Source organism: Caretta caretta, chromosome 1 (genome assembly GCF_965140235.1).
Source record: "Caretta caretta isolate rCarCar2 chromosome 1, rCarCar1.hap1, whole genome shotgun sequence".
In the NCBI taxonomy this organism is placed as follows: Eukaryota; Metazoa; Chordata; order Testudines; family Cheloniidae; genus Caretta; species Caretta caretta.
The window spans coordinates 271,483,543-271,510,391 of record NC_134206.1 but is presented as its reverse complement, the minus strand read 5'-3'; the positions used below and the strand labels follow the sequence as shown (position 1 = coordinate 271,510,391).

General features: G+C 41.6%; 1 protein-coding gene across 2 annotated transcripts in view; it reads left to right on the top strand.

Moving 5' to 3' along the window:
* PLXNC1 (plexin C1) overlaps positions 1-26,849 on the top strand; it is a 96,505-nt gene that overhangs the window by 9,602 nt on the left and 60,054 nt on the right. Inside the window, exons 2-9 of one of the 2 annotated variants that reach the window (XM_048835577.2) lie at positions 3,313-3,441; positions 5,633-5,767; positions 7,550-7,650; positions 13,856-13,970; positions 17,092-17,251; positions 21,971-22,040; positions 23,711-23,810; positions 23,927-24,010. In XM_048835577.2, coding sequence (XP_048691534.2) covers positions 3,313-3,441; positions 5,633-5,767; positions 7,550-7,650; positions 13,856-13,970; positions 17,092-17,251; positions 21,971-22,040; positions 23,711-23,810; positions 23,927-24,010 — 894 coding nt within the window. The remainder of the gene's footprint in view (positions 1-3,312; positions 3,442-5,632; positions 5,768-7,549; positions 7,651-13,855; positions 13,971-17,091; positions 17,252-21,970; positions 22,041-23,710; positions 23,811-23,926; positions 24,011-26,849) is intronic. The other variant, XM_075124285.1, reaches the window with a different exon arrangement.

Here is a 26,849-nt window from a genome sequence, read left to right as displayed (position 1 = left end):
AAGATCATTATACATACAGATATGAGTAAAGTTCTACGGTCAGTTCATAGTAGAGATGGTGAGCTTCAGAGTTGTAAAAAGTTATTTCAGAATTAGTTCTATAAGTTATAGTCCAATGTCAGGGTGACCCAGTTTGGAGCTGGGGACCTCAGTCTTGCAATTCAAACTTCCCCTGATGAAGTTTAAGCAGATGTGAGATGATAGGATCAGGGCCCTAGAGTTCTTTTTATAGTTATCTAGCAGCCTCTTGACAGCGTGCAGTCCTTGGGTGAACAATAGTGGCTTTGAAGGTACATCCTATGTCCTAAGAACCACCGGTGATTAGCTGCATGGATTAATAAAAGGCAATTGCCCAGCTCCCGCCATTTACAGGTAGATTCCACAAACTTCAAAGCGAAATAAAGTCAATGATATTACAACATTCACAGTTTACCTAAATGTTAACATCTCCTTTTGATCTCTGAATTAACAGAATACAGCGATAGACAGGAACCATTTGGTTACACTGTCAACCTCAAACACAATCATTGTCTCCTAATATGTTGAATCTGGATCAGTTAGCCTACTAGTTGTGTAACCCTTTCTGGCCCTATGTCACAGAAGTGTTCTGGAATACAGAAACATGGAAGGGAGGAGAAGTATGACTAATGAAGCATAGAGGAAGCTCCAACTGTAAATACATTTTTAGGGCTGAATCAAGATTGGTTTTCTTAAGAAAGGAAAAGCCTGGGAAGACCCTGCACTGCCATAACCCATTTAGTCCCAGTGGAATAAATGAAAGGGTTGGTTAAAAAACTAAATGCGTGTGAAAAAAGGATGAGAAGGATGAAAGGAACAGCAGCTGCTCCCCAAAGGGAGGGGACAAGATAGGAAATAGGTTGTAAAAGAGTTAAGGCAATTTTTTTGTTTTGATGGCCCACCAAACCAGTTCCCCCTTTCACCAACCAGCTAAGCTTAACGTTATAGTGTCCCTCCATCTAGCGAGGAGAATTGGGGTGATGTTTTCTCAGACTTGTTAGGGTTGCTTCTTCAGTCAGAAAGAGAGGATGCTAAAGAATGGCACTGCTCATCGACTAGTATATAAGTTAAAATAAAACTCAGTCACCCTACTGTTTCAATGTCTAGGTGGTTCCTCCTTCCTTCCAGGGTCTAACTGTGCAGCTTCTGCAAGACACCTTGAGTAGCTTGTCTTCCTTTCACTCCTGCCAGGAGTGAAAGTAAAATTAAGCTCTTACTGATACAGGGCCAGCTCTGCCCCCCGTTCCAGGGGCGGGGCTCGGGGTCAGCGTCCCCCAGCCAGCCCATCTGCGCTGCCTGGCCCATGCCGCCTGGGGCTCCAATGGCGATTTAAAGGGCTTGGGGAAGCTACTTCTTTTGCCCGCTCCCCCGCCCCCATCAGCAGCAGCGTGTTAACGTCACTGCCCGTTTTGCACCCCCTCATCAGCGGCCCTGCCACCAGGGACCCAGCAAGGCCACCAATGGGGGGGCGCAAAAGGGGCAGCAACGTTAACGCGCCGCCATGAGAGTGCTTTAAGCAGGGTCCTGCATCACAATCCCTCTGTGTTTTGCAACCCCTTGAAAAAAGATATATATTTTTTAAATAATCAAAGTTAATCAAGTTTTTTTTTTCAAATGCGCTTTCTACAAACTAATTGAAAGTAACTAATTTAAGTTATAGGAAAATATTTTAATTGAGAGTGGATTTACATTGCAGAAACATATTCTCTTTCTGTTGAATGATGGCCTTGTCACTGGATTTGGCGTGCTCTGTCACAGGTTCACTCTGTGGGAACGTGGGAAGTCGTGTCATTTTTCTAAAATCCCCAGTTGTAACATGGGGAGGATAATGCTTCCTGTCTCCCATCCTTTGTCTATGACCAGATCTTCCAAGGGAGCTAGTTAGGTTCCTGACTTTGATGAAGCTCCTTACAGGTGTAGGGATCTGCCTGTGAGGAACAATGTCCAGGTTTGCGGTTTTAGATTGTAAGCCATTTCGGACAGGGCATGTCTCTGACTATGTGTTTCTAAAGCATGTAGCACAATGGAGCCCTCATCTTGGTTGGGGTCTTTGGAGGGTCCTATATAATACGATTAATAATAAATTGTCCATTTTTTTGCATGATATAAAAATAATTTTCTGAAGTGATATTGCCCTACGTTTTCTTATGCTGCAGTTGCCCAGGTATTTCCATAAATTAATATAGTTTTACAACTCAGCTTCAACAAAGAATTGTGGGTGATGCTTGGAATTGAAATTCCCACAGATACATTTTGTTTAGACATAGTGGGTCAAACACTTTTTTGTCTCTGTAGTGTAAATCTTACACCAGTATTTTGGCCCAGCCTGTTAATAAATTAATTTGTTATTAAAATATGTCTATAATAATATTATGTCATAGTTACATCTTCACAGAGTTTTTTAATTTTTCTTATAGCATTTAGTTATTATATTTTTATCATGAAGACTGTTACTTGATCTAAATTAAATACGGAAACTTTAATTTTATGTGTAACAGAGTTATGATGGAGGGGAAAGTAAGGGAATAAACTGTATTTAATGCCTACAATGTCACAAATTGTATGGCACTTTCTAGTTCTTATGGTCTAGCAATATGTTCTATAAGATTCAGCTTCCTTTACTGCAAAGCAGGAAACCAAAAAAGGAAGGGTGAAGCACTTCATTTTCTGGCAAGAGAAAAAACAACACCACCTATTTGTTTGAATCTATACCTGCTGTATCCTGGGTAACTGCATTTATTAAAAGAGGCTTCTGAAAATATTTCAGGTCTGAAGCAGGGTTCCATGGACCCAGATGAAGGTACACTGAGGATTACATGGAGTGGGAGCCAGTAATTTATAATAGATCTGGACATTATAGACTTTATAACAGCAGAGCGGCTTTGCAATATGGTACAGTGGGGGTGTACATGTAGACAATTGGCCAGAGAAGTAGTACCAATAACAGGCTTCATATCTGGATAGATATCCACAGTGAATCAAGGAACAAATGGCTGTATCTGCTTTGATTCTTTCTTTCCCTCCCCATTTATGTTAGTAATTATTTAGTACTTATATTTGCATAGCTAAACAGACCAGATTGACAAAAGGACTGTCACATCTCTCTGTACATTTCCAAGAGTATATTGTGTTGAGTATAACCCTGTTGAAAATAGAAATACCTCCAAAAGTTGTGGTCCATAAGGGGAGGGCACTGAGCGGCTTCCCAGGAATTCTTCTTCTTTTTTTTTTAGTTGTATTTTACAGTATTGTTGAATAATTTTGTCACATGTTCTGCTCTTGTCTGATTTTCAGCAAAAACTGTTATCACCAGTGAAAAAGTCACCCACCTTGATTCACTCTGATTTATCAGCTGTTTATGCTACTGTAGTTTTGAACAAGACAGTTTTGTTTTTGGGAACAAGAGATGGACAGTTACTGAAGGTTAGTGGAATGTGGGATATTTTTCCTAATCAATGTGTTTTAATGAGTAAATGTTTCCTGTGTTCCATTGTATACATTATATTGTAAACTAACATCATCACCTGGATATCTCTATATTCTGTTTTGTTTGCATTTTAAAGAACTGCAGTATTGTTACTTTCACTTTTTAAACATTCAAATGTGCAATTATTGGTTTACAGTCTCTTGGTGACAGTGGAACACAGAGAACAAAATAACATCCAGATGAGATTAAATGTCCTGCTTAAAATCCACAAATATAGTTCACTAATTAAATAATATCTATAGTCCTTAATTTATTGTTTGTACCACATTTAGTTAGTCTGTGTTTACCAGTGGAGACCAACTATTATTACATTTCTCTAGCTGTTTTTAAAAAACAACTTTTCTGTGTCTTGTGGTTATCTGTCCATTAGGAACCAAGACCAGACTCATTTTACTAAGGCTGCTGAGTAGTTGACCTTTGCCCGTTCTGAATCAAAAACTTAGAAATGAAAGGCTTCCTATCTCACTGTCAAACCTGGGAGGCAACTCTCTTTTATTTGAGATTTTTTTTTTCCAGCGTTCTGTAACAGTGCATTTCCTGTCTACACTGCAAAGGATGACTCTTTCTGTTTTTAGTAAGCAGACAGCTGGAGTAGAGTAGAATACACCATGAAAAACTTTCTCCTGTTTGTTTCCAGGGAGCTGGAAACCAATTTTTGATAATTAAATAAAACTGAATGCTTTCATGTTTCTATAGTTCAGTGGAGACCATGAACACGTCTCCATTGCTTAGCCTTGTTTGTGGAAATAAGAAATAAACTCAGGGCAAATTTTGTACTGATGTTAGTTTGCTGATTAGTATAAACATTAAAATATCTTTGGATCCCCTACTCCTTTTACTTTTGGGAGAGGAGAGGCATAGAAACCTGTGGATTTGGGTTGGATGAGATATGGAAGAGGAATAGCAACTCACAAGCATCCTCTCATCAACCCCAAAAGCTCCAGGGCAAAGCAACTCCTGTGACTGGAGACGGAGTCAGCAATAACTTTTGTAGGTTCCTTTTCATGCTGTGGAAACTCCCCCTTGATGGGTGGTCCTGGGAAGCAGAGGTACAAGGAGCCAAGTCCCTTACAGCATTACTCACACAAGAGCTGTACTGTCAAGGGGCTGCAGGGAGTATTGGGATTTGGGTGGCAATGTAGAAGCATGGAGCCTCTACCCAGATAGTCTTTGCCTGTGGGAGTACCCATGGATTTAGGGGGCTGAACCTCTGCCATGAAGCAGGGTAGGGGCCACTCTCCATCTTCTGAGAGAAGAAAAAGGCATAAGATCTGTCTACGTTAGTTGTCCCCAAACTGTGGGGCGCACCCCACTACAGCGGTGTGGCGGAACATTCGGGGGGGGGGCGCGGCAGGACCACCCAGCCGTGCTCTGCCCCCAGCTCTGCTCTGGCCGCACTCCCAGCTGCAGTCCCGGATGCTGGCTGAGACTCTCCCCCAGGTTCTGCCCTCAGCCTCAGTCCCTGGCCTGGCCACAACTCCACATGCAGCCCGTGCTGCCAGCCCCAACTGCTGCCTCGCCACGGCTCTGCTCCCGGCCCTGGCTCCCAGCCCAGCTGCAACTCTGGCCCCAGCCTTGGCTCCTTTATCCCTATCTGCGCCCTCCTTCCCCCGGGAGCCATGACTCAGCCCCAGTTTCCCGACCATGTCTCCTGAGCATGGGCAGGGGTAAGGAGTGGCCCAATGTGAAAAGTTTGGGAACCACTGGTCTACATCTTAGACCTTAGATCGTATTGTGGACGCCTTCACCCTCCACTCTACCGATAGAAATTGTTACACACTTCATATAGTATGGGTATATCTTTTCCTCCTCGTTTGATGTTGATGTCAGTTAGTGACTTAATACTGATAAAAATTACATTACCTACCCTACTCCAAGATCCAAATTCAGTACAAAATATATCTAGTTTCTATGCTACAGAAGATATGATCTGATGTTCTTGTCCTCCAACTTTCTGCATTATGAGAACCAGACACATTTCTAAAGAAATCAGGTCACAATAAGTCTTCTAAGTGGTCTAATGATGTAGCCACTGTTGGAGCATGGAAAGGATTTATGATTAAAATATTAACTGTCTTCTTGTTAATCAGGGGGTTTAGTGGATAATTTTACATCTCATGTTTTTAGGTTATTCTTAACAACAACATGGAACCGAACTGCCCTGAAATTTTGTATGAAATTGAAGAAGAATCTTCCGTTTTCCCCAAACTTGTACTTGACCCAGTGGATAGTGACTACATATATCTGTCATTTGCTAACGAGGTTGGTACAATACTAGATAAAATGATTAAATGATTAACTGCTATCTTGAAGACTTTAATAAGTTTTCTGTCATTGTATAAGTAGAGCTTTTCATCTGAATTACAATCAAACCTTATTAATTATCCAAACTGCAGTTAACCAAAGCTTGTCTGCATCCCCCAAAGTTTGGCTTTAGACCTGCAGAGCTCATAATAGGCTGACTTTTATGTGCTCCCATTGAGGGAGTACTCATATGATTAAAGTTAAGCATGTGATTAAGTGTTTTGCTGGATCGAGACTAAAGTGTTTGGAACCAGTCAGGATTGAACTCAAGCTGCATAGAAGACCTGCTGATGAACAGGTCTCATTAACTCTGTGGGAACAAAGCTTTGAGCCAGCAGGCTAGTTCTCTACAATGTGCGGAGTTTGGTAGCAGGCTTTGCAGTCTATACTACTGAATTATGTTAACTCGAGATATGGGTTTGAAATCCTGGCCTTATTGAAGTCAATGGCAAAACTGCCATTCATTTTGGTGGGGCAGGATTTCACCCATGACCTTTATGCCTTCCCTTAAGATAAAGTCTCTTCAGTGCCAGTGAAAATCATATTTTTACCCTAAAATCTAGCAGAACGATTACAAATTGTTATAGACACCCCTTGACTTTCAAGGGTGGAGAATCTCAAAGTGCAAAAGTTTACTGTTCTAAAAATAGGTATAGATCTTTAGAAGAAAGAGCTTGATGGTCTTTAGTCTTGTTGGAAGAGCAAATTACTATGGAGAAACATTTAAGAATAAATACCTCTCCAAAACCTTGCTTGGGGCTTAGCAAGATCTTTTATAAAAGGAGACTTCTGATCCTGAGTACAGACTTTTAAATTTATTAGTAAATTCCCCTAATGATCTGAACCCCTAATTATTTCACAGACCTTCAAATAAATTGGGTTCCATTGTATATATTTGGAATAAGAGTTGATCGAGGGTCTGAGCAAAACCACAATAAACAAAACAAACAATCTTAATGTCTGCAATACAATTTATAAGCAAATCTTTTGAATCAGGAAAATGTTTAGTATTTATAAATAATGTTCATAGTTTTCATTTAAATTATTTCATTTTGAGAATGGTTAATTGGAATATTAGAGACAAATTTTCAAATATACATGTATCCACAATAACCTGTTTTTGCACACTGAAATGGAATTTTGTATGCATGTTTCATAGTTCCATGCATTTGTACCAGTTTACCCAATGCATACATGCAAATATCTACTTACATGCACAGATGCATTTTTTGCACATGCATTTTTAGATGCACATTCATTGCACCATTTAAGAATTTGATTTTGAAGAGGCACAAATCCATTCTCTGCTAAACTAGAAGATTCATCATAAACATATCCCTTTCTATTATACATAATTCGCTGTGCTACTCCAGTATTTCTCCTGTATCCACTTATGGTAGCATGGGATTTTTCAGAAGTTAGAACCTAATAGCTAGTTTTCCAGATTAAAATGTACTTTACTTTACGAGTTATCTAATGAGGAAACTCCATAGATATCCAGTGGATATTCAGTGGATATTTTTTTAAGTATATCACTTTCTTGCTGTAGATTTGTTTAAAGGCAAAGAATAAACATTCATTTTATGAGGTTCATGAAATAAACTCAGGGCAAACTTTGTACTGATGTTAGTTTGCTGATTAGTATAAACATTAAAATACCTTTGGATCCCCTACCCCTTTTGCCCTTTTTGAGCAGAGCTAGTACTGTTCAGCATAAGTTATTGCTTTCTGTATTTTTAGGTGAGAAGAATACAGGTTGCAAACTGCAATAAATATGGTTCCTGTAAAGAATGTTTATCTGCAAAGGATCCACACTGTGGATGGTGTTCTTTAAGCAAAAGGTATTGTCTGGTGGTTTAGACTTTTAGACAAAAAACATATAATTAAATGTTAATTTCTAATAATTCAGGGCTGTATTCAGAATATACTTAGGCCTGATCTACCCTAGGAATGTATATTGGTATAGCTATGTCTCTTAGGGGTGTGAAAAATTCAGACCCCAAGAGACATAGCCAAACCAGCCTTACCCTCCCCCGTGTAGTCAGTGCTAGGGTGACAGAAAAATTCTTCTGTCAACCTAGATACCACCTCTTGGGGAGGTGGATTACCATCCTACACCAACAGGAGAACCCCTTCCATTGGCGTAGGTAATGTCTGCACTGAAATGCTACAGTGGCTCAGCTGCAGCAACGCCGCTGTGCCACAGCAGTGTTTCAAGAGTAGACAAGCCCGAAGTGTGTCTTCAGATATATGGGAATTTTTATGAATCCCTCTTGCTATAAATATATGACGTTTACTGTCACATGAGAAGGGGCTCCACGCCTTCCAGGGGCTGTGTTAACCTCTGGATATTTAGGGTCTCCCTATGAAATTTGTGTAGGACTGGTGAGAAGAGTGAATTCTTCTGTTTTAAAAAAACATTTGTTGTATTAAATCGTGAACAGGTATCCAGAGACCCCCTTTTTAATGCTAGGCATATTTTGTATGTGAAAAAATAAATAAAGTCCTGAATCTCCTTCAGCAATTAGGGTTCATTGTATTCAAATTCTTGCCTGATTCTCTATGCAAAATATTAGGAAGATTTTCTTCTAGGTCAGTAGGGAACAACTTTCTAAGCATCTCCCATTTTTGCCATTAGTTTTGTTGCTCTGTTTGAAGCTGCATGGGCAGGTTTGGCAGACTGCTGTACATTTTAATTCCATCTGGTTTGTTTTACGTTGATGTTAACAGACTGCTGTTGAAGACCCACTTTTCTGTGTAGGCCTAGGCGGATATTGATGGAAAGTAATCTAGTATCTTTTAATTTGTTTTGTCCAAGTTGTCTTCTGCTGGCCCAGAACAGGCGTTCCACCAAAACTATGTTGTTAATGGAGGATAGGTCCATCAGTATGGAGGATAGATACGTCAATGGCTATTAGCCAAGATGGTCAGGGATGCAACCCCAGGCTCTGGGTGTCCTTTAATCTTTGATTGCCAGAAGTTGTGACTGGACAACATGGAATGGATCACTCAGTATTTGCCCTGTTCTGTTCATTGCCCATGCAGCATCTGAGATGGGCCACTCTCAGAAGACAGGGTAGTGGGCTAGCTGGGCCATTGGTCTAACCCAGCATAACTGTTTCTATGTTTTTATGTTATTTTGTTATTTATATTACCCTTATTGAGCTTTTCAGGTTTCAGATTTTCTATATGAGACGTTTACAGATGAGAACTACTTAACACCCACACGATTTTTCAATATTAATGGATTTGTTTTTTGCAAATTGAGGATGAAAAGTGAATTTTTAGAAAAAGAGGTGGAGATGTTTTTAACAAATGTTTTTATTTAAGTTTCTACGTATACACTAAAAACAATATACTCTGTAGTACATCTTTATCATGTGCTGGAAGTACACTTGGTGTTGTCAGCAGATAAAAGGGCAGTGCACAACTTGTTCTGTGTACAATAATTTATCCTTATCTGCTCTTTACTTAATGATAAATGTTTGTCTTAGATACACTTTTCCTTTATTTGAATAAAACTTATCATCTCCTGATGTTAAAGTGATAAAATCATCAGTATTGATTGAAATGGTGCTGTTCTGATATGAAAATGTGTACATCTTGTCACACCCGTATACATGAAACAAAAAAATTTTTTTCTACTTTTTCATCAGATAAGGGCTAGTGCATACATTCCCCTTCTTTTCCCTTCAGTCTGTCAAAACTTTTAATAACAGAATAGAGCGTTTCATCTGGATCTGTATTTAATTTCCACATGTAAATCTGTGCTTAACTGAAGTATGTTGGAATGAATCCAATTGGAGGTGCTAATGTTTTTTATGCATTTCACATAGGAAAAGAATACAGCACATCTGTGTTATTTTTCTTATTGAAGAGCAGCTTAATTTTCAAATATACTGCTCATTTGCAGCTCCCCTTGACTTCAGTGGGAAATGAGTTGATCAGAACTTTTGAAATCAGGTCACATTTCTTCAGAAAGGGCTGTGATTTTGCACCATGAAACCATCATATTGCAGCAAGACAATAAAGAGATGAAGTACAGTAAACCAAAAAGGCATTTTGGTTAACACAGTGGTAAACTAGGTGAAGGTCCTTTATTGACTTTCTCATACGGTAATGAATCTGTACATCTAGATACACTGCTCATCATGATCTATGAATGAAGTGATGCACATTGTGAAAAGGGATCTTTAACAGAATAAATATTTTGCTTGCTGGTAAAGATGTGACAAATTCTCAATTCTGCATCTGTCTGTACTCAAATCCATGCATTTTGCAAATCTCATTCTGAAATTAATTACAAATACTTAAACTGGACCATGCCACCTCAACTCTGTCAAATCTGCCACCTGCTCTCAGCCATTGCCAGATTCTGTCCTTCTAAACTTGCTCCCATCTTCAAGATTCCCAGTCATTCTCATCAATTTCTTCGTGTCCTCCCAGTTCCCTCATGTACAATGCCACTGATCCAGTCCCAGCTCTCTGCCTCCATCATGACTGAGCTCCAGATACCCTCACCTGCTTACTCCTAGTGCATAGCTCTTTCCCTCCCTAGTAATTTTCTAAATCTGAATGCTGATAGTTGCTAACTGTCTGCCAGATACCAGTAGCCACTTCTAAGTACCCAGTGGATCCAAAATAATGTGGATTTGTTAGATCCCAATTTATTATTTATACATTATGGGCTAAGGCCATGTCTCCACTAAAAACTTCTGTCATTGCAAGTTATGTCAATGTACAGTTGCCAAAGTTTCTGAGTATATTTGGCTGCTTGTGTTGGTGCTGTGTGTACTCACCAGGAGTGCTTGTGTTTATGTAGTGTGGTGCACCAGGGGTAGGTATCCCAGTGGGCCATGCACCCCCACCTGAGTCACTGCCTTTTGGGACATTTTCTCAGTGTTTTGTGGGATAGTAATGATTCGCCAGGCATTTTGGGAAGCTAGGTGTCAAGTTCCCAGCATGCAAGTTTCTCCGTTCCATAGCACCTTCCATGTCCCATAATTTTTATAACATTTTTTTTAAAATGCCACAAACTTGTGTGGTACTTTTAGTCTCTGCTGTCTCTGACACAAGCAGGGAGCCCTCAGAGCTCAGCACTAGTCTCATGACTGTTGCAAATACAGAATGCTGACCTTCAGGAAGTACTGCAACAACCAAGATGAGGAAGATGATGATGTGTCTGAGGAGAGTTTGTTGATGGACATAGCAAAAGAAAAATTCCAGGTTGTTGTTGGTGTTCATGAGCAGCTGCAGACGGTGGAGCACCACTTCTGGGCCCAAGAGACAAGCACTGACTAGTGGGATTGCATCGTAATGCAGGTATGGGATGATGAGCTGTGACTACAGAACTTTAAGATGCAAAAGGCTAAGTTCCTGGATCTCTGTGCCGAGCTCGCTCCAGCCCTCCAGTGCAGGGACACCAGAATGAGAGGTGCACCAAGAGTAGAGAAGAGTGTGGTGATCATTCTCTGGAAACTTGCAATATCAGATTGCTACTGTTCAGTGAGAAATTGTTTTGGAGTTGGAAAATCCACAGTGGAGGCCATTGTTGTGCAAGTGTGTGGGGCTATGCAGGACTATGATTCTTGGCAATGTGCAAGAAATAGTGGATGGATCTGAAACCATAGAATTCCTGAACTGTGGCGAGGTGATAAATGGAACTTATATCCCTATTTTGGCACCAGCCTACCTTACTAGTAAGTACACCAACAGAAAGGGCTATTTTTCTATGCTAATGCAAGTGCTAGTGGATCACCAGGGCTGCTTCACTGAAATCAATGCAGGCTGGTAAGGGAAGGTGCATGATGCTCTCATCTTTAAGAACACAGAACGTCTGAGAGAGCTGAATTCAGGGATATTCTATCCTGACCAGCGGATTTGGTGATGTGGAAATGCCAGTAGTAATTCTGGGGGACCTAGCCTACACCTTGTTTCCCTGCTTCATGAAGCCGTACACCGGCCACCTTGACATCCCCAAGGAAAGATTTAACTACAGACTCAGTAGGTGCAGAATGATGGTGGAATGTTCTTTGGTAGATTGAAGGGTTACTGTTGTTTTATTCACTAGATTAGATCTCAGCGAGGAAAACATCCCAGTGGTTATAGCTGCATGTTGTATAGGCATTATATATGTGAGGCAAAGCGAGAAAAACTGCCACCAGGACGGAGGGGCAAGGTGGAGTGGCTGTCTGCTGAGTTTGAACAACCTGACACCAGGGCTATTACAGGAGCCCAGTGTAGAGCTATGCATTTGTGGGAGTCTTTAAAGATTCCCTTTTATGGTTAGCCACATTAGTGTTCTCTCTTGCTGTCTTGAGAGAGTGTCTCTCTTCTATAGTTTAAAGTATGTATTGTTTTGGTTTTTGCCTGCTGGCATCTATTCCCTTGTGCCTGCTGCAGAATAATAAATACTGCTGTGCCTGAGGCTTTCCCTGCCACTAGAATTTGTGTGGTGCTTGCTGTACCTTTATAAATATGGCTGGGTGTTTTTCTGACACTCTCTGAATTCTGGGGTGCATGGTTTGCATTTGTAAGTACTGTTTGATTTCTTGACTGCCGCTATGCATTCTGTAATATTTCGTGTGAACTATTAAATATACTGCGATTCTCCGAAAATAGAACTTTGCTGAGTGAGCTGCTGAGTGTGTTTGTCAAGTTAGGCAACTAGGAAAGGGCATTTCAAAAAGTGGGGTTTTTCATGTGCACCTATGTGATCCCACTGAAGTCAGTGTGGTTGCAAGAGTGTATATGAGAGCTGAATTTGTCCCATTTAGTTCAAGTGAAACCTTGTCAACCACCTTGTTAATTTCTTGCAGTAAGGTTAGAATCTTAGCATTGCCTATGAGGGCCTCAGCAGTTTCTGGTACAACAGGAATTCAGTTTCCTGAGTTAGAGCACACAGAAAGTGGCCACTTGCTTGACTCTGTTCATGCTGTCAACATCTTGATTTTTAGGCATCTTGTGGGGGGGGTTCTTCAGTCTTTTATTTATTTTTCCTTTTAGGATAATTCAGTGTTTGTCTAAACATGCTTTCATGTAGTGAACCCTGAAAAATCCCATTGAATCCCCTGTCAGGATCTGTTACTTCAGGAATTTTATTAATTAAAGCCCCAAACATGCTTAATTGTAGGTTCTTGAGTAGTTCCATGTAAGTAAAATTAATCATACACGTACGTGTTTTCGGGATTGAGGCTTAATATTTTTCATTCCACATGGTTCGAACAAACCAGTTTTGAATAGTTTTGTTATTATTTGCCTCCTGGAAATGAATGCTTTATTAAAACAATTCAAAAGTTCCTGGTTGCTCCACGGTCTTCTGTACAAACATACTTCTGTGCAGTCTGATTTACAGTGTATATTTTCTACAACAATTTGATATTAATTGAACTTCATGTGCCTACCCCTCCCACCTCTGATTTAATTTATACTTTAATACTAGCAAAATATATTTTGCTATACCTTGTCAGAGACAGGGATCTGATCCCAAAGCCCATTAGAGTCAGTGGGAAGTTAGCCAGGATGGGTAAGGAGTGGTGTCCCTAGCCTCTGTTTGTCAGAGGGTGAAGATGGATGGCAGGAGAGAGATCACTGATCATTACCTGTTAGGCTCACTCCTTCTGGGGCACCACCTGCCATTGGCCACTGTTGGTAGACAGGATACTGGGCTGGATGGACCTTTGGCCTGACCCCATATGGCCATTCTTATGTTCTTAGCCAGGACCAGACTCCAGGCCCCCTAAGACCGTCTTAACTCAGATGTGTAAGTGCATTTCTAAATAAAGTCCCATTAACTTCAGAATACTTTGCTGAATCAGGGCCTAAATGCATAAATGATTGTGCTGTGTATTTATTTTGAAATACTAAATACGACTAGAAGATTTGTCTGACTGTTTTCCTATAGCTTTTTATGGTAGCAGCTGGGTTCCTGTTAAAATTCAGTAAAATACTGAACAAATTAAAGCACTGCATCTGGTACTGAAGCTAGTATAAAGAAGTATTGACTAGTGAAATTTTGTGTGTGTATGTGTGGTTTTTTTTTTTTAGGTGCACTTTAAAAGGAAATTGTTCACATTCAAATAACTCAAGGGACTGGGTTAACATATCACATGAAGCTGGTAAATGCCTGACAATCCAGATACTTCTCATTGGTAGAAACAAGGTATGTAAAAACAGTTGTATGTGTATTTGTTTGTCATTTTAAATGTGCTATTGCATCACTTACAGTAACTTTCCTCTTTTGGTCACTACAGTCCATAAACCAGCACCTATCCATCTCAAAAACTGTCAAATATAGTGGAGACTCTAACTGGGTGAATTTATAGATATGATAGATGCTCCCCTTATACCTCTTTGCTTCTCAGCCACAAGGTGGGTCATAAGGCCTTGCTTTATTGTGCTGACTCAGTACTTCATTATGCTGACCAAGGGAGTGATTTAATTATATTGTGACTTTATCACTTATGTTATCCAGAGAGTATCTATGAAATGCACTAACTGGGTTCCAGGTTTTATAAGTCAGACAACAAGGCAGCATATGCACACAAACACAAATATAATCTTTGAGACCATGACACTGGTGTTTGCAAAGGATTGAGATGAAAATGAATAGAGAAAAAACATCACAGGATCCTAGGAATGAGAAATGGAATATATGTACAGATGGAAGCCCACAGAGAACTTAATAGGGATGAAATCATTAAGATTCTATAGAAATTGCTCTAAATGACCTACAGAATTTTATGAATATTGATATAATAATATTAATACCTAGCTCTTACACAGTGCTTTTTGCCAGTAGACCTGAATGCTTTACAAAAGAGATAAGCATTGATATCCCCATGCAGGGAAACAGAGGCACTAGGAGGTGAAGTGACTTGCCCAAGGTCACCAGCAGGCCAATGGTCAAAGTGGGAATAGAGCCTAAGTCTCCTGAGTCCCAGCCCAGTGCTCTATGCACTACAGAATTATTTTTAAAATTCTATAGGAGTTCAAAAAGGGTCCCCCTGTTAGCACAAAAAAAAAAAATGTACTGTGGAGTCTAGTTTTCTATAAGCATACCGATGCAGCTTTTGTTCCTTCTGTAGTAGATCTCACTTTGAGATTTTTTTTTTCTGGTGTTCAGTCTCAGTAGTCTTAATTTCATCCCTTTATATTGATATATCCTCTGTACCCTCTTAAATAATTCTTCTATCTCCTCGTTGATCACATCCTTTAAATCATTGTAGGCTGGTATCATGTCCCCCAGCTTAGTTGTTTCTTTGCCAGCCTATTCATCTTTACCTCTGTTAATCTTTCCTCATACATCAGTCACTCCAGCAGCATGACTGTTTTTGCTTCTCTTTGGTATATTCCCTCCATTTTTGTGACATATTTCTGGCAATAAGAAAAAGATTGAAATATGTTTGTGCTAAACACCATGAGGCCTAAAGCTGTTTATAGCTTATTCCGATGCCAGTGTCGCTCTTACTGCTCGTGCCAACACTACAAGTGTCCCACCTGCAGTCAGCACCACCACTATCACCTGATCAATTATTCTTGACTTGAGTGGGGTAAACAATTCATAATGATTAATATGTTGGGCAAACACAGCCCCTTTGTCCTTTGGAGAATTGTCCATGAACAGACTGCATTTTGTACTAAATTGCTCACTATCTGAGATTGTTTGGAGGTTTCTTCCAAACAAATTTCGGTTTATGGATTTGCTCATTATCTGTTCACCACAGATAGCTTTGAGTATTCACTTTTTGAGCTCTGGTTGGCCACCCAATTTGTATGATACTCATTTTGTTTCTTGATTGCTTGAGCTAACATTTATAAATTACTTGCAACCAATTTAGTACAAAACAGATTTTATGTTGTAATTAAATGAATTTTGGATATAGACCCAAAAGTTAACTTTCCATGAACATTTATACAGACTGACACAAATACAGGAACTCCTCACTTAACGTTGTAGTTATGTTCCTGAAAAATGCGACTTTAACCGAAACGATGTTAAGTGAATCCAGTTTCCGCATAAGAATTAATGTAAATGGGGGGTTAGGTTCCAGGGAAATGTTTTTCACCAGACAAAAGATTATATTATATTTATATATATATATATATATATACACACACACACACAGTATAAGTTTTAAACAAACAATTTAATACTGGTACACAGCAATGATGATTGTGAAGCTTGGTTGTGGTGGTGAAGTCGGAGGGTAGGATATTTCCCAGGGAATGCCTTACTGCTAAATGATCAACTAGCCCTCAAAGATTAACTCGTAGTTAATGTAGCCTCACACTCTACAAGGCAGAAGGAATGAAGGGAGGGGAGACAGCATAGCAGATAGAGACACACACCCTCTGTCTGTGTGTGTCTGTGTGTGTGTGAGAGAGAGAGAGAGAGAGAGATGTGCATTTCCCCTTTAAGTATGCTGATCCCTGTCTTAAATACACTGCCTTGTTAATTAGATCAGCAAGCTGAGACCCACCTCAGCTGCTGCCTCCGGGAATGTCATGTGTCCCCCCTGCTCTATGGAAGATGGGGTAAGCGGGGTGCAGGAGCAGGGGGGAGGGAGACACCCTGATATTAGCCCCCCTCTTCCCCTCCACCCCGCACAGCAAGCAGGAGGCTCTGGAGAGCAGCTCCAAGGCAGAGGGCAGGAGCAGCACAGGGCAGTGGGGGAGGGACAGCTGAACTGCCAGCAATTGACAGCCTGCTGGGCAGCTGCTGCACAGGGAACTTAGGGGAGCGGGGAGCTGGTAGAGGGACTGCCGATCCACCCTAGTTCCAAGCCCCCATCAGCTAGCTGCACCAGGCTGCGCTTCCTGCAAGCAGTGAACAAAGCAGGCAGCTGCCAAAGGACGTTAGAAGGGAGCACTGCACAACTTTAAACGAGCATGTTCCCTAATTGATCAGCAACGTAACAACGTTAACTGGGATGACTTTAAGTGAGGAGTTCCTGTATTTTTGAAAAGGCAATATAAAGGAGCATAACACTGTCAAAGCAAAATTCAATTAAACAGTTATCAAAATATTCAAAAATAAATTTTTCTACCTACTCACACACCTCTGATTTTAACAAGTCAGTGCAGGAGCTCTCATCAACATCTCTTTTGTATCCTTCCCTGCTTGGAATTCCCTTTGACAGACCTCTGGTGAATCTGTCTGCTTCTGACATGGTAGTTTTTCTCTGCACTTCATATAGTTTGAACTTGTGTGAAGACAGGAAGGCAATTTAATAAATATTGCAAGTAATCAATTGTATTTTTACTTTTTTTTTTTTTTTTAGATTGTTGTGACTGCAGTTGGAGATGTTTCAGCGCTCTCCAAAAGACATTTTGTTTGTATTGTGAAAGATACAAAAACCAACCGAGTACTTTGTAAAATGGAAGAGTCACAAATCATGAACTGCTCCTGCAATCTAAATAATGCAACACTAATCAATAGGGGTATGTTTATTTAGCATCCACATATTAAATACCTATTCATTATCCTTCATAACTGATTAAAACCAACAGTGAATACATGCCCAGTGAGCATAAGATGTAGATCAGTGGTCTCCAACCTTTTTACGCACAAGATCACTTTTTGAATTTAAGATCAACCCAGGATCTGCCCTGCTCCTTCTCTGAGGCCCCGCCCTGCTCACTCCATTCCCCCCCATCCTCCGTCTCTTGCTCTCCCCTACCCTCACTCGCTTTCACCAGGCTGGGGCAGGGGGTTGGGGTGCGGGAGGGGGTGCAGGCTCTGGGCTGGGGCCAAGGGGTTCAGAGTGTGGGAGTGGGCTCCAGGCTGAACCTGGGGCAGGGGGTTGGGGTGCAGGAGTGAGGGGTGCAAGCTCTGGGAGGGAGTTTGGGTGCAGGGGTCATATGGTCACATTGTACCTAATCTCATAGAATCCACTGGACATTTCATGAGTTTTACTTTTTGTTAGTGTCATTTGTGGTTTATAGATCCAAAATCCTTCAGGGATTGTCACAAATCAGTGTAACATTCTTAACTGTGGGGTGTCCAGGCTGGGGCAGAGTGTTGGGGTGCAGGATGGGGTGAGGGGTGTGTGCTCTGGGAGGGAGTTTGGGTGCAGGAGGGGGCTCCGGGCTGGGGCAGGGGATTGGGGTGCAGGAGGGGGCTCTGGGCTGGGGCAGGGGGTTGGGGTGCAGGCCGGGGTGCGGGCTCTGGGAGGGAGTTTGGGTACAGGAGGGGGTCCAGGCTGGGGGAGGGGATTGGGGTGCAGGAGGGGGTGAGGGGTGCGGGCTCTGGGAGGGAGTTTGGGTGCAGGAGAGGACTCCGGGCTCAGGCAGGGGTTTAGGGTGCAGGAGGGGGTGCGAGGTGCAGGCTCCAGCCGGGAGGTGCTTACCACAGACAGCTCCCGGTCGGCTGCCTGCCTGCCTTGGCCCCACATTGCTCCCAGAAGCAGCTGGCTGCTGTCATATCTCTGCGGCTCCTGGGGGGATGGGAGCGGGTCTCTATGCACTGCCTGCGCCTGTAAGCGCTGCCCCCGCAGGGCAGGGACAGTGCTGGGGGCGGGGGCAGCACATGGAGCCGCCTCACTCACACACACACACACCCACCCACACACACCACGGGACCACAGAGATGTGCCAGCAGCCAGCCGCTTCCAGGAGTGGCGTGGGGCAGGGAAGGCAGGCTGCCTACGTGAGCCCTGCTGCGCCACCGGCTTTTAGCAGCCGGAGATGGCTATCAACTGGCAGAGGCTCCAGGGTCAACCAGTCGATTGTGATCGACTGGTTGGTGACCACTGATGTAGATCATGCTTTGTATTGAGGTTTTTCATTTGAAAAACACTTGATTCTTATTTTGGCAAGTGATTTGAACATATTAGAGTGTGCTTGTTCATTCAAGTTTTGTTTATATGAACCCTCTACTGAACATGTTAGAGGTCCCCTTCTGAGCCAATCTGCAGAGAATTTGAGTTCTTTCCACCACCATCTGGGAAGCTTTGTCTCTTTAGCTCAACCTGTACTAGTTCAACCTTTTAGCTCTGGAAGTGCTTGGTCCAGCCCCTGCTGTGTTGTCTAAGATAGCCTCTGTCACACATACATTCATGATTATAATGTTATACCTACTTTGGGCTCAATTCTATCCTCAATGACATGGTGAAATGCCTATTGACCTCAATCTGAATTGAACTGAGGGGCAGGGCTGATTTTGTTTATGTTGTCAAATATGGTGTTTAATATCTTCTCATACAGTCGCTTAACTTTTTCTTGGAAAATAGCTTTGTTTGGAGACTACTGGCAAGAGATGTTGAAAACGAATGTGAATTAGTGGTTAAGAATCAAATTCTGTTCTCACGTGGGAGACCAGAATTTGGCTTTTAATACTGTTGTGCCAGTGTGAAATGAGAGAAAAAAGTGGGTATGTATATCTGAATTATAGTTTAACATTAGTGAACAGTGTTTTTACAATACATTGTTTATCAACTGTAGATAACAGAAAAACTTAGGATTCAATGGTGATTGGCTGAGTGATATTCGTAAAGAATAATTTATTTGATAAATTTTGCCTCTTTATGTTTGTGAATTGCCTGCAAAAAGACAGTAAACAGACTGTGAACAAATCTATTCTTTATTTCATTCATTATTCAGAGTTATTCACTGCATCATTCTGCAGTAATTCTTAGTCCATGACTTTGTTCATGAGCAGTTAGTTGTGAGTATTAGAAATCTGAATCATTCTGATTGGACAGTTAGGTCATGTGGTATGTTTTCTGACTGGATGAGTGTAAGTATTAGAATCAGATTGTGAATTATTATAAATTTGGAATTCACTTTCTGGAATTCAAGGATTCCGTCCCAAAGTAGCTCAGAAGGTAATCCATGACACCAGTTTCTGTTCAATTAGTAACATAATTTTTTTTCCCTATGCATTGCTTCATGGATCTGTGTGGATGCATACGGAAACTGCTGGTGCCAAAGAAGAAAAGAAAGCTCTAAAACAAATGAAAGGCAAAGATGCAATTATATTAGTGAACACAAAAATAAAACGTCTTTAAATAGTACTGAGAGTTTGACAAAAAACAGTAGGTTAAGGAAATTTAAAGTAGAAGATAAAACTCTTTAGCATTAACCTTTTCTCTTTTCCTAGGTATTGTAGCCCAAAAGATACATAAAAGTATGCATAGATCTGATCCTCTTGTAATACTCCCATGTAAAGGAATAAATGAAACATCAGCTTTAATTTATGAACATTCTTGATTTTGCTCTGCACAGATGGAGTCTTGTTCCCACTGGGAGTTCCTCGCAGTGTCGGGGTCTTAAAATCTCATCCTACAGTCATTGCTCAGGCAAAACTCCCACTGGAGTCACAGGCTTCACAGCCCTAACGGTTACTTAAATGTATTTCTGTGTGTGTTGACATCTTTTTATAATATTGATTGTTAAAAACAAAAGGAAAAAGCTTTTGTCATAACTGTGTGACAGCTGGGAAAATAGAGGATGACTCCAGGGCATTAAGCTGTCTGTTGTAAATACATAATAATGGACTTTTAAAAATGCAAGTAGTGTCATAATTACATTAGGAACTTCTATATGCCTATTATTGACCCATTCTCATGAGCCACGTAAGCACAGTTGTAGAATTTGTCACTTCCCCCCTCGTTTTTTATGCGGGGAGGGTCTGTTGCTTACTTTGTGTTTGTATAATGCCTAGCAGAAATGGGATCCTGAACTCAACTAGAGCTTCCAGGTGCTACTGTCATTTTACTACAGTTATGACTACTGCTACAAATCAGTTACTAATAGAACCGTGGGTGTATGTTGAAAAGTACATGCTATCTGATATTAAGTTGCCTTCATCTTGTGAGAAAGGGCCTTTGCGAGACTCTTGTGATCATCTCACCAGGGAAAATGCTTTGAAAACAGCTACTGCTCAGTGCAATCTGATGCATTCTTCTTGGGCTCAGTCCAGCTCATACTGAAATCAACAGCTGTTTTTCCACTAACAAGTTGATCAGCCAGGGATAAAAGTAATTTGTTTTTAGTATTTAAAGACGGCATAAACTCCACCAGAAGCAGCAGAATATCTTTCCTTTGCTCATTCTCTCTCCCCTCCCCCCATTCAAGCACTTATCAATAAATGGTGAATTATAACCAATTAAGTCTCTGATCATGCAGTGACTTAGGCGTGTTGTTAACTTTATGTGCTATGGACCAGATTTTTAAAGGTTTCTAAGTGCCTGAAGATGCCAATATGCCATAGTGTGAATTTTCAAATCCTGCTAGGTGCCTATCTGCATCTTTAAACAACTGAAATACCTTTAAAAATCTGGCGTTCTGGCCCCATTGTGGCAAAGTACTTAAGCCTATGAGTAGTCCCAAAGTCAGTGTTCGTCCCAGGGTTGACCCTGACCAGCTAACACACGTAGGTGGGTAGGTGTAACTTGAGCTCGGGCAGTTATTGATTCTGCATGCATGTGCATGCGGGCACGCACACACACTCACAAAAATATAAGGGACTGTTGCAAAGCACACATTATAGCTTAAGTGGCAAATGTCTGGCTATGCTTTTGCGTGTGATATTCAGCTTATGAGAGGAAGATATTCTTTCATTCCATAGCTGCCAATGAATTATGGTATAGTAATTACTGGCTGAAATAATAGCAAATCAACTCATGTAGTCATAAAATATTTAAACAGGATAAAAATTGCTACTATGTAGATAGCACAGTCTGTAGAAGGGTTTGAGACAGAAAGAGAAGGAAGTATTGTTTGTGAAGAGAAGCACCTTCTAGTGGTTAAAGCACAAGCCTGGAAGTTGGGAAATTCTGGTTTTGCCACAGTCATGCTGTGTAATCTTGGGGAAGTCACTTACTTTCTCTGTGGGGGAGTTTCCTCATCTGTTAGCATGAAGATAATATTACTTTCCTACCTCACAGGGGTGATGCCAAGCTTAAATCATGAAAGCGTGTAAAGTGTTTTGAGAATTTTGGATGAAAGGTGCTGTAGAAAGACAAAATGTTGTTGTTGTGGTTGTTTTTATATAAAGCAAAAGTGTGTATGTGAGGGGAGAGAGAGAGAAAGGACAAACATACCAACCAGGATGCAACTTGATGTACGTTGGCTGCTAAGATTAAGTCAATGAATATTTAGTTATTTCTTATAGCAGGGTAACCAACGTACATCTAATACAGATAATCTTTTTTTCAGATATTTCAGCTGTTGAAGTGACACTCATCTCTGATTCTCGGAATTTGTCAGAAACATTTCAGTTGAAAACGTAAGTTTGTTTTCTAAATATGATGACTAAGGGCTGTGTATCTGAGGTGTTTACATGTTGTTTTTTAAAAGTATTTAAAAAGGGGGATGCACTTCAGCAGAGGTCGAGAAATCCTTTTTCCTGGCCTATATCCTCTCTTCTTTTTTGTGGCTTTATAAAGCTGCTTTCATGTGGTGTCTGTTTTAAAAACAAATGATAAAAAGAGATATTTCTTATAAGCCCCTGGCAGCTACAGGAGAGTTGTTATAACAATGCTAGCTCCCACTGAAATAATAAAGGCTGTAACCTGGAAATCAGCGGACATTTTACCTGTGTAAGGGCTGAGGATCATGCTGTACCCTCCCATGGTCTAACCTGGATGAATGGATACAGAAGACCCAGAAAAGTGTGTGAAGTTCATCTGAAGGCAGGGGTGGGAAAACTTTTTGGCCCGAGGGCCACATTGGGGTTGCAGAACTATGGATGGAAGGGTCGGGAAGGCTGTGCCTCCCCAAACAGCCTGGCCCCTGCCCCCTATCTGCCCCCTTTCACTTCCCACCCCCTGACTGTCCACCTCAGAACCCCCAATCCATCCACCACCACCCTGCTCCTTGTCCCCTGACCGCCCCCTCCTGGGACCCCACCCCCTATCCAATCCCCCGTGCTTCCTGACTGCCCCGACCCCTATCCACACCCCCGCCCCTAACCACCCCCCAGGACCCTCCCCCATCCAACCCCTCCTGTTCCCCGTCCCATGACCCACCCCAAACCTCCGCCCCATCCAACTGCTCCCTGTCCCCTGACTGCCCCCCGGGACCTCCTGCTCCTTATCCAACCCCCCTGCTTCCCGCCCCCTTACCATGCCGCTCAGAGGAGCAGAAGCTCTCAGCCACATGGCCTGGCCGAACCCAGCTACACAGCCGCGCTGCCCCGCAGGAGCGGCAGGCCACAACGTTGGCGGTGTGGTGAGCTGAGGCTGCGGGGGAGGGGGGACAGCCGGGGAGGGGTTAGCATCCCCGGCCGGGAGCTCAAGGGCTGGGCAGGACGGTCCTGCGGGTCAGATGTGGCCCGCAGGCAGTAGTTTGCCCACCTCTGTCTTTAGGTGTTTGCTGCTATTAAAGCAGGGATGTCATATGTTGTGATGTTAACAGCAGAAAGTAAAACACCTAATGAAATAATAGTAATATTGAAACCTGAGGGGCATTTATATCTACACATCCATTCTTTAGCACCATATTCTGGGCTTATTTTGCACTGAAAACTCTTACTGAGAGCAGTGGGAGTTACTCACACAGGATGTGGGCAGATTATGAACAAGATTATATTTATGACAGGGTTGCCTGCGATAGCAGGGGACTGGATTTAATGATCCAAGGAGGTCCCTTCCAGTTCTGTGTCCTGTGTTCCTATACCCCCAATCAACACTTTTCCTTTTCTGACTGTAATAAACACTGAGATAGGGAAGGGAGCCTCTCTTCTTTCTCCTTGGTGAGTAGAACACGGGACCTACTGGAGATTATAATACGGATAAGTGTTTTGCTCATTTTAATGTAGTTGAAAGATTTACAGTGTTGTTCTGCTAGGTTTGTACTTTTTGCATAACTTGAAATTTCATGTTCACAAATGTATTTCTTAACGTATTTGCTTAATCCCTATATTTGATGCAAGCTATCTGTTTTATGTATTGCCAGTTGCTCAAGATGTATCAGCACTGGTGTTTGTGCCTTGTGTGAAATAAAGCACATCTCTCCCTTTGTTGCCTGCAAGCCTGATGGTTCTGGGCAAGTTCAGGTAAAATTCTTTGGGCTATATAGAACTTAACATTTTCTGTGGTACATTTTTTATTATTTGAGCAAATGTATGTTTCCTGTTCATTTTGATGTGACAGAATGTTTTGACTTTTTCAGGATGATTGTCATCTGTTTGACAAACAAGGGAATGTGCCAGCCACTACTGCTTCCCAAACGAACGCTACTACACAGATGTCAGAGGTTAGCTAACATTTTTAGATAGATGTAAATGATGCACAAATTGATCGGGGAAAAGCTCAGATTAAAGGAGGGAAGGTTGGAAGGAAGGCAAGGGTAATTATAAGAGAATTAATTGGTTATATAATTATTGCACAGGCTTGTTTTTCATTATTTTTATTTATATTAAATAGTGCTTAGTGGCACAAACCAGGATTCGGGCTCCATTCTGCTAGGTGTTGTACATATACATAGAAAGATATAGTACTTCCCTCAAACACCATACAAAGTACATAGACAAAGGGTGGGTAGGAAGTATTACCAGCCCTACTTTACAAATGGAGAATGAGGCAAAGAGATTAAATTACTTGTGCAAAGTCACAGGAGGATTCTGTGGCAGAACCAGAAACTGAACTCAGATCTCCAGTGCCCTAAGTGCCTTAACCACAAGACCATTCTCGCTTTCTTGATGGTTCCAAACCATCTTAAATGTTTGATAAAATTAAATAAACAGAATCAGTTGGTGCTACTCAGCTTAGCCATCAGTGGTTTGCTGATTTACTGTAGGTGTCAGAAGAGAAATAGGTATTGAAGAGGGGTTGATTGATGGATAATAGGTACACAGAAAGTTGCTACCTATTTGGTTTCTCATTTTCTGCAAGATAGCATGGCTGCTATAAATAGATGCTAAGGGGGAATATAGTATTCTTATCTCTACTTCTCCGGATATGTCCACCTAATTCCTTATACATCAAGATGAGTTACCTCTCAATCCAGCTGCTAGGCTTGATGGTAAAGTTTTTGTATGGAATAATAAGATCACTTTTGTTTTTCAAACAGAAAAATGGGACTGTAGTATGTACACTTCTGAACATTAATATTTTGGAGTTGATGTGTGCATAGAGTGTTAGCACTGCAGAGAGAACAGAGCAAACTCCTCTATGCCTCGTTTCCAAGTGCATTAATGTGGAATTGGTAAATGGTTGGAATTGTTGAAAGATGGCTTTCTCCCACATGCCTTATCTTGGAGACACAGTGATGGACAAAGCTGTTGAAGCATTAAAAAGCAATGGAAAGGCAGATATTGTTTAGACTCGATTGAAACATTAAATGGGTTTTAAAACTGCAGCTGAAAACCTGCTTTTTCTTTTATCCTGAAGTTTGGAATTTTTACTTTGGCTTTAGAACTTTAGGGTCAAACAGTGGTTGGACCGGCATAGGAGCATTAGAAAGGGGGAAAGGCCACAAGAAACCCTCTACCCATTGCCGATCCACACAGGGCACAGCCATAATTTGTCTGGGCTGCAAGGGTAGAGGCAGGATGGCCAGTACTGCTCTGAGGTCTGTATCTAGTGGGCTGAGGTAGGGGACTGTGCTTCTTTACAGCCCATGAACCAGCTGACCTATTATGGGTCAATGCTGTCTACACCTTCCAAGATGCAGCAAAAGCCTTTTACCCAGGACACTTCTCTCAGCACCAGTTGAGGCATTATGCCATTCAAATCAGAGTGGGCAAGATCACCAATTGGTGTAAACTGGTGTAGCTCCATCGAAGTCAGTGGCCATGTGCTGACGTACACCAGCTAAAGATGTGGCTAAATATCTCCAAGTCCTGCAGCTCAGTCAGCAAGCTCCCTCTCTTTGTGTATCTCTCTAGGTATTTATACTGCACTCATCAGTGTGGTAGCTGAGCGCCTTACAAAGAGTTTAAAAATATCACTCTTTCTTTCCTTTTTTTCCTCCCTGTTGTTGCTGGGTTTCTCTCATTCAGCTGAGTTGAAGAAATGAGTTTTGCATGTGCAAAGTGGGGAAGTTAGCTGTGGTGTTCTGATGCAGAAGTGACTGATCTAGACATGAGGCTGACTGCTGACACATCTGTCTCTCCCACATTCACGAGATCATAGTTTCATTGTTCCAGAGAAACTCAGGTGTTGTGGGCAACCGGGGTCATGTAGAGAAGCAGTCGCCCAAGTAGCTTGGGTCAGCACTGTTCAGAGCTCTGAATATCAGCACTAAATCTTTTAATTTGATTCTGTGTTCAGTGAGGAAGCCAATGCCATTTAGCCCAGGAAAAGCATTATTTTTCAATGACACGTTAAGCATCTTTCTGTTTGATGATTTCTAGTTTTTAATAAGAAATAATTTAAATTAAGTATCCTACATGCCTTTAATGTGAGCTCCTTTTCCCTGCTGAACTTGCACCCACCTTTCTTATATGTCAGCAGTAAAATGAAACTTAGAGAAATCCTACTTTCTAATGGGGCTTGTTACTCAGTTTTGTGAATGTCCTTCTATGCTGCTTTGGCAACGTAAAGGGATCTCAATGGGGTATAAATGGCTCACTGACACTGTTCCCTGTGAAGAGGACCTCCCCAGCCAGTTTAGAGCTGGCATAAGGACTTTACACTAGCTCTGCTCCCACTTCCAGGTGTAGGACATTGGTTGTTGGCATGATGTGGGTATAGCCAGCATCTACTGCTCTGTAATTATTCTCTGCTTCCCAGGTATTCAGGGTGTAAATTAAAGCATCCCTGAAGCTGCTCTAACTTGAGAGGTCAGAGAGGCCTGTGCCAAAGACCCTGAATATGGGAAGTGCCATAGCTTAAAGCATCAGGGTTCCCCACTATCCTCTGGCCATGCACAAATTGCAGGAATAGAGTAATGGAGAATCAGGCCCTGCATTATATTTTAAGTTTAAAGTCACTGTTTAAAAGATGACTATTCTAAGTGCTTTAAAAATCCACATGCTGACTTGGATTGTCTTGAAAACTGTGCTTTATTGGACTGTGGGATAGAGTTACTGGTTCAAACTTGGGGTCATTTGAGCAAAGCATTCCTGATTTACAGACCTCCTAAAAATTAT